We start from the raw sequence: 14,468 nt of genomic DNA, 5'->3' as shown, positions 1-14,468 counted from the left end.
TGGGCATCAGCGAGGAAGGAGCCGTCAGAGGAGCTGACGAGGCTGGCTCTGGCACTGGGGGCGTTGTCCTCAGAGGCGGAGCCCCAGCCATTGGCCAAGGAGCCCTCACTGGGGGTGGGGGTGGGGCAGGGCCGGGGTGGGCACAGCAAGCCCCTCACTTCGGACCCCACCCCTCCTCCAGCCCTGCCCACGTCCGCTAGCTCTGAGGCTGTCGGGATGCTGATGTAGCCGTAGGTGACAGGGGGTGAAGGGGCCCTTGGCATAGGAGAGACGCTATTCCTAGAAGAGAGACAAAACGGGAGACAGGACTAAGGCTGAGGTGGGTAGGCTGGCAGCAGAAACATTCCCGTGGAGGAAGGGCAGGGCCGGGGAGAGATAAGCGTACTCCTGTCCGGTGCTTATCTGTAGTCCTTTGGTCATCCCTCAGGCAACTCACCTGGGGGTCTCTTCACCCTCACTGAGCTCCAGGCACAGGGCCACCTCCTCAGGAGTCAGCACACTGTCCTGATCCTCCCCCAGGGATGACAGTGAAGAGCTGGACAGACGACTGGACTCTGGGCTGGGACCAGAGAGGGAAGAGGCCTGGGGGCTGGAGGGGCTGGGGGGACTGGAGGGGATCAGGATGGGGAGGGGGCCAGCTGGCTGTGGGAGGGAAGAGGGAGCTTGGGGCTCCGCAGAGTGCCTGATTGGGGTAAGAGAGTGATGACAGGGTGGTTAGTGCAGCCCCTGTCCACCCTCCCCCAGCCCCTGCCCAACCTCAGCAAACACCCCTCACACCCCTAGTCCCCCAGCCCCTGCCCAAGCTCAGCAAACACCCTCATACCCCTAGTCTCCCAGCCCTGCTTCCTGACCCCATGCCTTCTTACTGCGTCTGCTGACTCTGAGCAGGGGCTCCCCGAGAAGGGAGGGGTGCTGGGGGGAGAGGGCGAGAAGCCAGTTCATTGGAGGAGCTGAGGAGCTGTGGTCCCAGGGCCCTCCAGGCAACCAGAGCCTGGGGCACAGCTCCTGGGGAACAATAACCTGGGGGTGAGACCGGCAGAACCCCTATCATCCCCAGACCCCACCTGCCTCCCCAACCCCAGCTTCCTGTCCCCACACCCCACCCACCCAGCCTCCTCAGGGTCAAAAGCAGCCACGCTGCCTCAACCCCTCACTTCCTTTTTCGGGCCTTCTCTCACCTGGGCTTTGGGAAAGGTTCTTGGAGCCTCTATTCCCCAACTCCCAGGCCCAGAGCTCCAGAGGGCGGCTGGCCCGGAGGGGCGGGGAGCTGTTAGCTTGCTGCAGCTCTGCAAAGGCAAGAGTCAGTGGGTGGGGGGCAAGCCATGGTGGGGGGCAAGCCAGGGTGGGCCTTGCAGACTCCAACCACAAGCTCTATCTTCAGCCAGTCATTCAGTTAAGCTCTAGCGTCCCTGAACCCAGAGAAAAGAAGGAAGAACCTCCCTCCATCCTCCCCACCGTCACCTTCATCCAGGCAGCTATGATAAGGGAGAAAGGTAGCACTAGGCTCAGAGTCAAAAGACCTGCACTCACAGCCCAGCTCAGTTACGTAGTTGCTGTGTGGCCTCAGGTAAATCCATTAACTTTTCTGAGCTTTGGTTTCATTTGGGAACACCCAGTCAAATGATAGTTTTGCCAATCTTAATTTATTTATAAACACAGATTGGGAAGTTCCTGGTGCCTAAAAGATACTTTGACAATTTTCTTTTCCTTACTGTATACATTCCCATCTTCCTGATCTCTATACCCTCACCTTGCTACTCCTCTCATGAATTTTGGCCCTGTGAAGACAAATACCTCTTCTTTTCTTGGAGAGAATCTGTTCATTTCCATCTCTCACATTACAAATATCTTACAATGTCCTGGATCACCTTGCCCTGAGAAACCTGAGTATCTCTCACTTGGGAAGAAGGGTTGGACTGTCAAGTTGAGCCGAGTGGGTAAGACAACCCCACACCTTACTGGGTGTAACAGGAGGGAGTCAGCTGAGAAGAGGACCTCTAGACGAGGAAGATGGGTTGGTCTCACCCAGGGAGGCAATGCGCTGCCCATAGATATTTGATGACGTTTGTTGAATGAATGAGCAAATGGATGGATAATATCAGAGATGTAGATGTCAACACGAGGTGAGAAGAATCTCAAGATGGCGGCTACCATCTGGCTCACACGGCCCCTTAAGAGACAGGGCTCTGAGTGAACTCTGACAATGAAGAAGCTGAGGTAACTGAAGGAACAGACCCAGCTGTGTGCAGTGACCCAAAGCATGCTTCTTGGTCAGGCCAAAACCCAAATGGATCTAAGTTTAAACCAGAAGGGAACTGGGAGGGTAATGGAGGGAAGAGATTTTCCCAAGACCAGGAACCAGGAAAATATCAAGGCAAAAAGAAGCAGCCTTCAGATTAGTGTCACATGATCAGAAGCTCAGTTAGGAAAGGGGTTCCGTCCTTGAGAAATCAGAGACCAGGCAGGACCCTCGAGGCTTAGCTGTCTAATTGGTCTGATCTTGAATTTTGGAGGCCAAAAATGGGCAGGTTCAGAGCAGGGACGAGATCAAGGCTACGGCATTCACCAAGACTACCTTAGCCCTGGGAATCCATGTACAGCGGCCAGACCTTCTGAGCCATTGGGATGAAAACCCACACAGCGGCCAGACTTCCTCCACCGACATTTCCTTTTGTTCCTATGCTGTTTTGTTTTTTTAATTTATTTCCTTTATTTGTTGTGTGACCTAGGGAGTCCTGGAGGCCAACTTCAGGTGCTCCAACTCTGTTATCAACGGCTTTGTCTCATCTAGTTCTGGTTTCCTGAGTAAGCTCAGAAAAGGGGACACATGTTGGTTGGTTGGTGTGGACAAGGAAGAGGAAAGGCCAGTCCTAGAAAAGGCCACCTTTGTCCCAGCCCGTTCTATTTCCTCTAAAGAATTCTAGTCACAAAAGCCTCCTTCCACCATGCTTGCAATTACTTGGGTTTTACTTTTCAGTGTTATTTGAGCAAACTACACAATAAAAATGTTATCAAGGTTAGGTCAAAATCTCATTGGGCATACCTGAATGGCAAGAAATATTTGTTTGAAATCATTAAGTGATTAGGATACTCAGTGTATGTATCTGGCAGAGTGGAACTAAGAACCTGATATAATGGATGAAACATGAGAGAGTGTAGTTGTGGTGGGGAATAAAACCCCAACTAAGGTCAAATAATAAGAAAAAGGAATGAGCAGGTCAAGGAGTATAGGGGGGCACTGAGAGAGTCTGTCAGTGTCAGAAGACAAAGAATCCTCAGTCTTTCGCGGACTAAGTGACAGCAGTAGATCCAACTGCATGGCTCTGGACAAGACCATAGCACGGTCTTGCTGCTGCTGGGGTCCCAGGAACCAGAAGTGGGCCATTGAGTGTCACCAGTGTAGGGGACCTCCCGTGGTCAGCCAGTGGGGCTGGGGTGAGGAGACACCGAAGCCTCACCTCAGAATTGGAACCTGTCTTAAGAGTTGGCTGTAGAAAACTACTTACATTTCCCCCCCCAAGTAGTATTAATGTTCTAGGATGGGCTATACATCATATCCAAGTCAGTGTAGTTCTCCATGGGAAGGCGGGTTTTTAAATGGGATTTTTTCAACCCCTTTTTAGCTGCTAATGCATTACCACCGAGAATTCCTAATGCTAGAGTTCTGAGGCAAAGCTGGAAAGAATGCCAACTTTGCTAAAATTAGAGTCATAAAATTCTGGATATTGGATAACCTCTTAATTACTCTGAATCCATCTCTGTCTTCACGAAAGTTGGATTATATCCACTAAAAAAAAAAAAAAGGAATTGGCTGTAGGACATTTGTAAGGCTTACTAATCAGCACAGAAGGCTCATGAAGACAGCAGGTGGAGTGCAGGCCAATGTTCAGAAAGAAGAGAAACTAGTCAGTGGTAGAATAGAATCTCTCAAGGGAGCTCCCGAAGGGTGGCCTTTGGAAGCAGACCATTCTGGCTTCAAATCTGAGTTTAGCTTACTGACTTGTGGGGTTTTGAACAAGTTACTCATTTCTGATCCTCTTTCCCCATCTGCAAAATTAGAGAAATAATACCTAGCCAATAGGTTGGGGGTAATTTTAAATGAAATAAATACGTAAGGCACCTAACATCTAGTAGTTGCTAAAGAAACAGACACTCTGATTTTTTCTGTCTGGGAAGGCAAAGCTGGGAGGCGGAAGTCAGGAGAGAAATCTGGGCAGAAAGGAACGACTCATTCTTCTCTGGGAAGTGAGTTGGGAGTCAGTGCATGGGGAGGCCCTGGCCACAGTGCACAAGGAGATGAGACTCCAGGCTAGCACTGGTCACCTGCTTTCAGGTTCTAACGTGACTTATATGCTGGTCAGCCGCTCTCCTTAGACTCTGAGCCCTCAGATGGGAAGAGCTGTCTCTTGTGTCCCCACAGCTGGCTTACAGTGGTGCTTAGGAAATGTCTGCCAAATTCAAATGCATACAGAAGTCGGCCCATGACTGGTGTTGCCAAGTGGAAACAGCACAGGGTCAAGAAAAGCAGAGGCCAGCACACCCCTGGCTGAGCGCTCTGGTGATAGTGGGGAGACCCTGCGTCTACCATGGCTGGGACAGAGCCCCCATCCGGCTGCGAGGCCCCCGGGCCACGTTCCCACCACGTTCCCACTCCTGTTCCCTCCTGCCACCGGCTCTAGGCTGTGTCTCTCCTCCCCATTCCTTACCCTGCTTCTTTTTGGCCTTCCAGGCCTCTGCAGGGGCCAGAGGCAAGCGCGGAGAAGCGAGGCCCCGGCGGCTGCAGAGGCTGTCTGGACTGGGCCAGGGGCTGGAGAGCCGGGCCAGCTGGGGTGGGAGACGCCTGACAGCTGGGGTCTTGGGGCTTGGCCGGGCTGGGGGGCCGGAAGGCAGCTCAGCGATGAGAGAACCATAAAAAGTGCTGGTATCGGGAAGCAGGGGCACACCCGGGCTTCGGGGATCCCAGGAGATCACTGCGGTAGGACGACAGGAAGAATTACGGCGAGGGCATCCCACCGCGCAACCCGCATCTCCAGCCCTGGCTGGAGATCCTCTTCCCCCGCCCCCCGCCCCCCCGTTGGGCCCCGCGGCCCCCACTGCGCATGCTCACAGGAGGGACGACAGTCCCGGGGGTCCCGGGGGTCCACGCCCAGCCTGCTGCTGAGGCTGCTGCTGCTGCTCAGGTCCCGGGAGCCGGAGGTGGAGCGCCAAGTGTCTGCCAGCCAAGGGGAGTCGCTATGATCCATCCTGGGGCGATGGAGGGTGGGGGCGGGGCAGGAGAAGCGAGGGGAAGCGAGAGCATAATTGGCCAAGACCTCCAGCTCGGAGGGTCGCAGAGGGGGTGGTGGCAGCTTTAGTCTCCCTGCTGGCTAGCCCTTCACAGACTCCTGAAGATCTCCGACCTCGTGCCCCAAACTCAGTGGTCTTTTCTTATCCTGGGACCAGGGCAAGTCCAAGTGGCCCAGAACCAGGAGGCGTTGAAGGGAGCCAGCTATGTGCGGAGACAAAGAGGACACGGATCTGGGGGCAGACAAACCCGCTGTGACAATCCCCATCTGCCACAGCCTAGCTGTGTAGCCCTGGGCAACGAGGTCTACCAGCCTCTCGGAGCCCCGGTTCTTTATCTGTAAAAGGGCTACAAAAAATAAGCCTTCCATATAAGGCTGATGTTGTGAGTGGAAATGAGGAAATGTGAGATCATTCAGCTGGCAGGGCGGGAGTCTGCTACGTGGATGTTGCCTTCTCTATGTCCAGTCTGGTTCCCTTTGAACTGGGTGCCCTGCTGGCTGCCTGAGTAATCTTGCAAGAATAGGGATCAGACCAAAGCAATTCTCTGCCTAAAACCTTCAGTGGCTCCCCATTTACCAGGATAGAGCCCAGCTGCCTAGCATGGCTAACAGGGCCCTGGTCGGTCTGGCTTCCAGCTCCCTAACCTTATCCTTTACTCTGACCCATCTTGCACCTTATGTCCCAGCCAGCCCAAATGGCTTATGTTTCCCTATGAACATAGCAGGCTAGGTTTTGCTGCTCCTTTTCCCTTCCCCTTCTTTTGTCAGGGTGATTGTGGAATCTTCCTCCCATATTTCCCCATCCTACCCCCCTTTCCACGAGTCTTGTGCATGTTTCTGCACTTCTTTTTTTTTTTTTTTTTTTAAGATTTATTTATTTGAGAGAGAGAGAGCATGCGAGTGAGCAGGGGGAGGGGCAGAGGGAGAGGGAGAAAGAGAGAGAATCCTCAAGCAGACTCCCTGCTGAGCGCAGAGCTAGATCCCAGGAACCCTGAGACCATGACCTGAACTGAAATTAAGAATTGGCTGCTTAACCAACTGAGCCACCCAGGCACCCCCATGTTTCTGCACTTCTAACACTGGATTGCATTCGTATGCTAACATAGCTGTTGCTGCCTGGACGCAGAGTTCCTGGTGGTGTGGAGCCTGTGCTAAGACATGAATGAACACAGAACCATCAGAATAGAATCCCTCTGGGGCGCCTCGGTGGCACAGTTGGTTAGGCGTCTGACTCTTGGTTTCGGCTCAGGTCCCGATCTCAGGGTTCTGAGATTGAGCCTCGCCTGAGGCTCTGCACTCAGTGTGGAGTCTGCTTAAGACTCTTTCTCCCTCTCCCTCTGCCCCTCCCCCATCTCTCTCTCTCTCTCTTTCTCAGATAAATAAATAAGTCTTTAAAAAAAGAGAATGGAATCCCCCTCAAAGACAAGGGATAAAGTCCCAGGGGATCCAGAGAAGGTTCAGGGTAGAGCAGACAAAGCCCAGGAAGTAGCTGGAAAAGAAAGGCCAGTGAGCACAGAATAATGCAGGAATATGGCCCCAGCCAGCTTGGAACCTTGCTCTGGGCTGAAACACTGACAGCAAAACAGTAGCCCAAGGGCTGGATGTGTCTGGCACAGAGCAGGTGCTTGATAAACTTGTTGAAAGATGCAGACTTGGAATGTGAAGCCCTTCAGAGGAAATCCAATGAGATAAAGAGCAGGAGAAGGTGGGCAGAGTTGAAATGGTTATTTAGTGTAAAACTCAGCCAATAAGAAAAAAAGGATGTTTTCTTTCTTAGCATCATGTCTCATAACCACAGACTTGCTTTGGCAGCCAAAGACCCTTGGAGCAGGTGTACCTGCCCCCTGACCCTGATATTGAGAACAAGGAGGAAGAATCGAGACCGTAGGGGCAGAGCGCCCTCTGCTGGAACTGTGGGTGATTACTGGCGAAGGAGCGATCCCTCAATAGGTAGGTGATTTCCTGAATGCAAAGGCACAGCTAGGTAGGCACTGGGCGTACAGAGAAAATTAGAAATTAGACTGGTCTTCCCGTGCTAGTTATTCCCCACCTAGCAGAACCAGTCAGCAGGAGAGTCCAGTAAGTATTAGTGAGAGGTGGGCGACAAGCGCACCCGCTGTTAGCAGTGTGGCCTTGGGCAAAGTCACTTAAGTCATGAGTCTCAGTTTACTCAACTGTCCAATGGGGTGATAGAAACGTAAATGAAAGAGAAATTAATTCTCTCTTGGAGTTCAGGAGAGATTTGGGTAGTAGGATCCCAAAGTGCGTGGCAGCAGGAGAGAGAATATTCCATCCAATTCTCCGTCCCGGCTCCACTGTCCCTTGGCCCCTCGGCCCCTACCTCACCTCAAGCCCCTCCCCTCTCATCTCTCACCTGTGCTTTAGGATGGCGTCCTCACTGGTGTATCTGTACAGACCTGGGCGAGGGCAAAAGGGAGGCTAAATCCCGAGTGTCCAGCACCGGGCCCGAGATCTAAACCCCTGTATTGTTCTGCGTCGACCGCCCGGGAGCCCCCTGCGTCTCTCACCTGGGCCCAGGTGCACCCCTGCTCGGCGCCGGCGGTGGACACACACGGCGGTGCCCAACAGCAGCAGCCAGAGCAAAACACCCCCACCAGCAATCACTTCTGGCCGCTTCAAGGTGGCCCTCAGCTGCTCCAGGGTCCAGGGACCATCACTGAGTTCTTGGGTGGCTCGCTCCATGGCCCGCTCTGTATGGGGATTCGTGCTCAGTGGGCGAGGCGGGGAGGGCGGGGAGAGTGGGTCAGACAATGAACTGGAGGGCTGAGATGTGAGTAGGGAGAGAGGAAGGTGGGAAGGGGGGCTCACGGGGTGTGGGTGGGCTGGTGGGCACTGCCCTCACCTAGAAGGAGGCAGACGGGGCTACTGGGGGGCCCAGCCCCAGCACCAGTGATGGCAGCCACTTGCACGCAGTAAGAACCTGGCTTTCGGGTGGCGATCTCCAGCTGGGTCTGCTCAGCCACCACGGTCCAGTTGGCTGGGGGCAGCGAGGTGTTGCCCAAGCTCCAAACCTGAGGCACAAGCAGAGCTGAGCAGTGGTCCCCCTGCACCATCCCAGCAGCTGAGCCTTTCATCTCTGGGCATGTGGCCACACTGGGGACATTCCCTGCACCCCGTGCAGCCATGCTTCTTATTCCCTTCCCCCTGCAGAGTGAGAGAGACCTCTCTCTAGCCTGGCAGAAGCAGGGCCAAAGCAATCTGCTAACATAGATGGTAGGCCGTGGCTCTCAACCTTCACTGTGCTTCAGGGTCACTGGGAGGGTTTGTTAAAAATCCAGGTTACTAAGCCCATCCCTGAGTTTCTGATTCACGAAGCCTGGGAAGGACCCAGGGAGTTGCACTTCTAACACGTTGTCGGGCGCTGCTGGTGCAGCTGGTCCAAGAACCCCATTCTGAGGCCACCGCCTTAGAAGCTGGGAGTCAGACACAGCCCGGTTTGATTCCTGTTCTGCTTCCTGCACCTGTGACCTGGGCCTCACTTTCCACGTCTGTAAAGTAGGGATAATCACCCAGGACGGACAGCGAGACAAAAATGAGATCAGGTAGAAAAGTGCTTGGCAGGGGCTGGCAAAACCTCGCTCAGCAACAGTGAGTTTCCCTTGCTTCTCTGCACGGGGGCTGTTTCTCAGTGCCCAGAGCAAGGGTATGCAGGGTGTCAGGGAAGAAGGATGTCCCGGCACCACCAGGAAGGGGTACCTGGTAGCCACGGATGATGCCATTGTGGTTTTCAGCAGGTGGTGGGACCCAGCTCACAAGGACGCTGCTGTTGCCAGGCTTTAAGGTCACCTCCTGGGGAGGGGCACTGGGCACTGGAGGGGAGGAAGAGAGGCTATAAGGGATGCTGAAGGAGGGGACTCTAGGAAATAGAGCTGGGATGGGAATGTGGTCACAGACCACACTGATAAGAATAGGAGCTTCTTGCAGCTCTGCTTGCTGGCCATGGCAGAAGGGAGCCTGGGACTAAGGCCCCCCTCCCCCCCAGACTGGAGTGGGACAGCCCAGGGGCCCACAGACAGGAAGGTGCCAGAGAGTATACTGCTGAGTCCTGCGGGCATCTGTCTCTGACCTTGTTCGGGCAGCCTCAGGAGCAGCACGTTGCTGTCAGGGCCTTGAGCCCGGCCAGAGGATGGTCTCACTTTGAACTCGTAGTCTTGGCCCCAGAGGAGGCCTCCAAGCTCTGCGCTCTGCCAGCCAGCCAGCAGGGCCTCTGCCCACGGAGCTCCCGGGCCTCCTGGGGCCGTCTGGACCCTGAACAGGGCTGTGTAGGACTGAGCAGGTGCCGCAGGGCCGCTTACCTGGGAAAGAGTCCAGAGGAAGGATGGGGGTCAAGGAGTTTAGGACCAGCTCTTCCTTGAGCTTCTGGACTGGCACCCACCCCTAGGTCCTGGGCCTTACCTTCCAGCTGAGCCACACAGCAGGCTCAGGCCTGGAGCTCTTTGTGGGGTCTGGGTTCAGCAAGGTCACATTTTCCAGCTGAATGTGCACAGCCAGCAGCTCCAGAGGCTCCTTATAGTTCTGGGGCTCTGTGGGGAGCATAGGGATGTTCTGGGGCCTATAGGCCAGAGTGATGAGATTGAGGAATGAAACAGCCCCCAGACTTGGAGCAACCACAATTCCCAGATTTCCCAGTCTAGAGCACTCCTATTTCTCCTCTAGGATGGGGGAACCTCTCTTTAAATGGGGTCGCCCATCACTCTGATCCTGATCCAGGTTGATCCCCACATACCCTAAGCCCAGCCCAAACCAGGCCCTAACTTGAGCTGTCCACCCTCGCCTTACCCTGGACAGATACCCTGGCTGCCCGGCTCTCCCGTCGTCCTGCACTGTTGGTGGCCACACACATATAGCTCCCCTCGTCGCTCTTCTCTGCTCTTGCCATCTGCAGGGAGCTCCTGGAGACCTGTCGAGGCCAAGTGCTTCGTGAAGTCTCCATGTGGGGAGGGGCTCTGACTGGGGAGGGAAACTTAGGCCTCACTGCCTTCCCTTCCTCAAATTCTGCAGGGGACATGGGGCCGGGGGGCGGGTCACTCCCTCTGGGTGTGCCCCATTCCGCTCAGGACCGGGGAAAGCACGGGGAAGGGGGCTACACTCACCGTGTGCTGCCCTGGCTGTAGGGCCAGGGGCTTGCCATCCTTCCACCAGGAGACTGTGGGCTCTGGGTGGCCCCAGGGCGGCCCACACTCCAGAACCACCTGCTCGCCCACTGTGGCCACTGTATCCTGAGGCTGGGTCAGGAAATCCTCCCGAAGGTCTGTGGGCACGATGGAGGGTCAGCAGGGAGGAGCGTCCGGTGCTCCCCTCCACAGAGGCCCGGCCTCCGTGCCTCCTACTACACTCGCCCCATTCGGCTTTACCCACCTTTTCACTGCCTTGTGTTCACTCTTCAGAGCCCCAGCCCTCAGTTCTCCCAGGCCAGGCCTTCCCTCACAGACGGCCCCCCAGATATCCTCACCTCAGGCATCGGGGCCCAGGTGTGCGTCACCCTGAGCCTCCCCTCCCAGGCCTTACCAGCCGCAGACAGCCGAGCCGCTCTGCTGACGGCTGTGCCCAGCCGGTTGCTGGCCTCGCAGGTGTAGACACCCAGGTCTGTGGATAGGGCCTGCTCGTCCTGGGCACGTCCCCGGGCAGGGGGCCGCAGCAGCAGGAGTGTTCCATCAGGTAGGAGGTGGTGGATGTCTGGGGGCACCATGCTCAGGGGCTGCCCGTTCAGCAGCCAGCGGATGGTGGGAGGCGGCTGGCCCGAGGCTCGGCAGCTCATTTTGGCGGGGCCTGGGCCCTGGAGCAGCTGGTCCTGGGGGTGGACTAGGATCTGGGGTGGGGAGTCCTGGGCCATGCCTCCTGGAAGGGAAAGGGGGGCGGAGCCCAGTCTGACTACCAACAAGACCCCCCAAATCCCTGACATCTCTTCTGCCTTCTCTTGTCTGAAGATAGCTTCCAATAACAAGCCAGCCGGGAGAGGAGAGGGCTACACACAGGGTGTCCAGGCAGAGCCCTTAATCTGTCTCTGTCTGTCGCCGTCTCACACATACATCATCATCACCACCATCGTCATCATCATCTCTGGCACCCTTGCTGCCAAAGGGAAGGCCTTGGATCAAGGGAGCAGGGTCTAGGAGAGAGGACGGCCATACTCACCTGTGACAAGCAGAAGCAGGAGAGACAGGGGCCCCGGGGCCCCAAGGAGGCCCGCTCCTCCAGAGCGCATGGCTGCTCTCGGGCCTCTAGCCTCGCCCGCAAGCACTTTGTCCTGCGGCTCGGCTCCGAGCTCACAGCGGAGGGAAGGAGGGGCGGGGAGGGGTGGTGGTGGTTGTTTGTGACGGAGCCTCTGCCCCAGGAGGGAAGCAGCTTTGAGGAAGCCCATGCTTCCTGCCTGGCCCTCCGAGCCTTGGAGAACGGGGAGGAGACCAGCAGAGAGAAACTCTCTGCCCTTGACCCTCTAGCCATAACCCCTGACTCCAGCTCCGGCCCTAACGTTTACCTTGGGGTCTAGTCTGGGGTTTCCTAAAGGTGATCTTCACACTGATGTAATTCCAAGCACAGCCCTCAGCCTCTAAGCCTTGATGCCATTCCTGGTCCCTTGGCTCCAAGTGCTTCCCTGCCACAGTGGAACGGAGACCCAGCGTTGGAGTCTCAGGGCACAGCGTTGGGAAGCTGAGGGTAGAGAAAAGTGGGCCAACGCAGCAAGGGGAAGGGAGGCAGGAGTGTACTGTCATCCCACAGCCCATCCACCCAAGGATGGGGGTGGTGGGTAGGACAGAAGATGGGAAGGCTTTAGGGGCTCTGGGAGAAGCTGGGAGGTGCCCACGGTGTGTTCCTACTCACTGGGAGAAAAATGAAATAAGCTGTGGGAGACCTTGGGCCAGTTCCTTCACCCTTGCCAATTGGTTTCCTTACCTATAAAGTAGGAGTAACAGTAATAGTCCCCACCTTGGGGGCTGGAGTGAGAATGAGATGTGATCGTGCATGAAATCACTTAGAACAGCGCCGAATGCACTCTAAGTGATGGGAAAGGGCTAGCCAATATTGTTATTTATTTATTTTTATGCACATGCCATCACCTTAACTATTCAAGCATCCTTGGCAGGGATATTTCTTAGGGTCTTTCCAGCCCTGGAACCTTGTGTCTACAACAGGCAAGCATTGTAGCTTCTGAGCCTGCAATGTCTGTGCTCACCCTGCCATTCCTTCCCGCCCCCTCCCCTAGAGAGACGCGCCGCTCTCCCCTCTCAGAGCCCAGCTCCTGTTTACAGGTCTCTTCCTCCCGAATCTGGAATCTCAGCCATTTCCTGGAGCTGTTCCCGGAAGGCCAAGGCCAGGCGCTGGGGCTCAGCGGAAGAGTGTCCAGCCTTTGTTCCCCATTGTTCCTGGCCAGCTCCTCTGTGGGGCCCCTAACACAGCTGACTTCCTCCCTTCCTCCCCCTTCCCAGCCTGGCCTCAGCGCCAGCCACAGCCACAGCCCTAGGCCTCCTTCACTCCTTCTCTTTCCCCTCAAACGCAGACCAACACAAATAAAGACAGAGCAAGAGAACACCATAGTCTCTAGAAAGTGGGCATTTCCATCGGGTAAAGAACAGACGGAGTGAAAGCAACATAATGAAAGAGCTGCAAGGATAGGACTTGGGGTTAGAGAGCAGAGTCTGGTATTTCAGAAGTGGAAGAGCTAAGGGCAGTGACAAAGTCCGGGGCAGGCACAGGCATCCGTGCGCCCGGCAGAGTAGAGTAGAGTTTAGGGGGTCAAGGATCTGGGAGGCCAGAGTGATGAAGGGGGTATTCACGTGGACACCGAAGCCATCCAAGGACAAGACATGGAAGGATGTTGTCGGACAGATGGATTTACTGTACCTACTGCCAACTTGGGATTTTCCCGGGTCTGGATCCCCCAAGCCCGTCTGACCCCAGACTGCCTGCTGTCGGCAGTCTTTCTTTAATCTCTTCTGCTTATCCATTGGACTTGGGGGAACCCAGCCAAGTTCTCTGCTCATGAGTTGAACCAACTGGATTGTACTCAAATCTCTACAATCCATAAAGATGGTATAAGAGGGCAAGTCTCAAAAGAATTCAGACTCGTGGCTAGCCCTATCCTCAGGTACACAGCGGGGAGAGGTGCCCGTGCCGAACAACAGGAACGGAGCCCCAGAGGGAGGCTAGAGCAGCCCGAGGAGCTGCCCCTACCCCACAGTCACGTGCCTCATCCCTGGAAATCTTCAGCACAGCCTGCCTCCATTCCCGGACTCTTGGAGGGCCAAGTGCTAAGAACTGGGCTGTTCCTGGGAGACACTGAGACTCTCCTCACTCAGTCCAAGCATCCAGGGCATCCAGGGATCTGTGGAATGATGGCCAAGGGGACTTCCCAACAGTAGAGTGTGTCTGGGTGGCTCCCAGAGATCACAGTGCTCATTTCCAGCAACCACGCCTTGCAGCATCTGTATTGTCTCATTTCCACACATTAAGGAAGAGCCTACTGCATGAGTCATGCGGATGAGGTTAGTCAATGAGAGCTGTCTCCAGTTATTTCAAGGAAGCTCTGCTCTGGGGCCAGTGACCAGTTTACATAGCATCTTCCTTCACCTCCTGGTTTTAGAATTTTGTGTTTTTGGGAGTAATTCTTTAGTTGCTTGTAAGGGGAAAGAGAGAGGAGAGGAGTTCAGCGTCCTCCTGAAGGACCCTCCAGGGGACATGGTTTCCCATATCTGGCTCCTGGCTTCTCTGGCTTCTTATTCTATGTTCTCTGAAGATGCAGCCAGGGGCTCCTGCTGAGCAAGCTGGTAGGGCAAAATATATGAATTCAAGTAGGATTTGAAGTCAGCTACACTTAGGCGTAGATCCTGGTTTCACCGCTTACTGGCAGAGAGACCTTGAATAAGTCACATAACCTCTCTGAGCCCCATTTTCCGTATCTGTAAAGTGTTTGTGTGAGGTTTATGGAGAGTGGATATGGATGTGCTTAGAAAATACTAGATACGTGTTAATTATCTCTTGCGTGTTCTGGGAATGCCGTACCCCCTCCCTGACCAACACAGCCACAGCCAGCCCCAAGGACCCGGAGGCACTCTTTCTGGTCTTGAGATCCTGCCCTTTTGGTCTTCTGGTTTTGCTTTCTTTTTTCCTCTTTGCTTGAGTCTGTTTGGTCCCAATCTCCAAGTTCTCATTTTTGTTGCAGGA

The 14,468-nt window shown here is 55.1% G+C and overlaps 1 protein-coding gene across 1 annotated transcript in view; it reads right to left on the bottom strand.

Annotated features, from left to right (window-relative positions):
* The window catches only part of ROBO4 (roundabout guidance receptor 4), a 13,933-nt gene extending 2,126 nt beyond the window's left edge, over positions 1-11,807 (bottom strand). Inside the window, exons 1-17 of the mRNA XM_081799208.1 lie at positions 11,785-11,807; positions 11,442-11,553; positions 10,815-11,144; positions 10,400-10,557; positions 10,086-10,206; positions 9,702-9,829; positions 9,373-9,601; positions 9,003-9,115; positions 8,149-8,317; positions 7,814-7,996; positions 7,660-7,702; positions 5,108-5,244; positions 4,707-4,970; positions 1,179-1,286; positions 867-1,005; positions 437-682; positions 1-279 (exon numbers count right to left, since the gene is read on the bottom strand). Of these exons, the coding sequence (XP_081655334.1) occupies positions 1-279; positions 437-682; positions 867-1,005; positions 1,179-1,286; positions 4,707-4,970; positions 5,108-5,244; positions 7,660-7,702; positions 7,814-7,996; positions 8,149-8,317; positions 9,003-9,115; positions 9,373-9,601; positions 9,702-9,829; positions 10,086-10,206; positions 10,400-10,557; positions 10,815-11,144; positions 11,442-11,511 (2,717 nt within the window). The 5' untranslated portion in view covers positions 11,512-11,553; positions 11,785-11,807. The remainder of the gene's footprint in view (positions 280-436; positions 683-866; positions 1,006-1,178; positions 1,287-4,706; positions 4,971-5,107; positions 5,245-7,659; positions 7,703-7,813; positions 7,997-8,148; positions 8,318-9,002; positions 9,116-9,372; positions 9,602-9,701; positions 9,830-10,085; positions 10,207-10,399; positions 10,558-10,814; positions 11,145-11,441; positions 11,554-11,784) is intronic.
* Positions 11,808-14,468: the final 2,661 nt, after the last annotated feature.

This window comes from Leptonychotes weddellii, chromosome 11 (assembly GCF_054177405.1).
Source record: "Leptonychotes weddellii isolate Sample4059 chromosome 11, ASM5417740v2, whole genome shotgun sequence".
Taxonomy (NCBI): Eukaryota; Metazoa; Chordata; class Mammalia; order Carnivora; family Phocidae; genus Leptonychotes; species Leptonychotes weddellii.
This window is presented reverse-complemented; position numbering and strand designations above follow the sequence as displayed.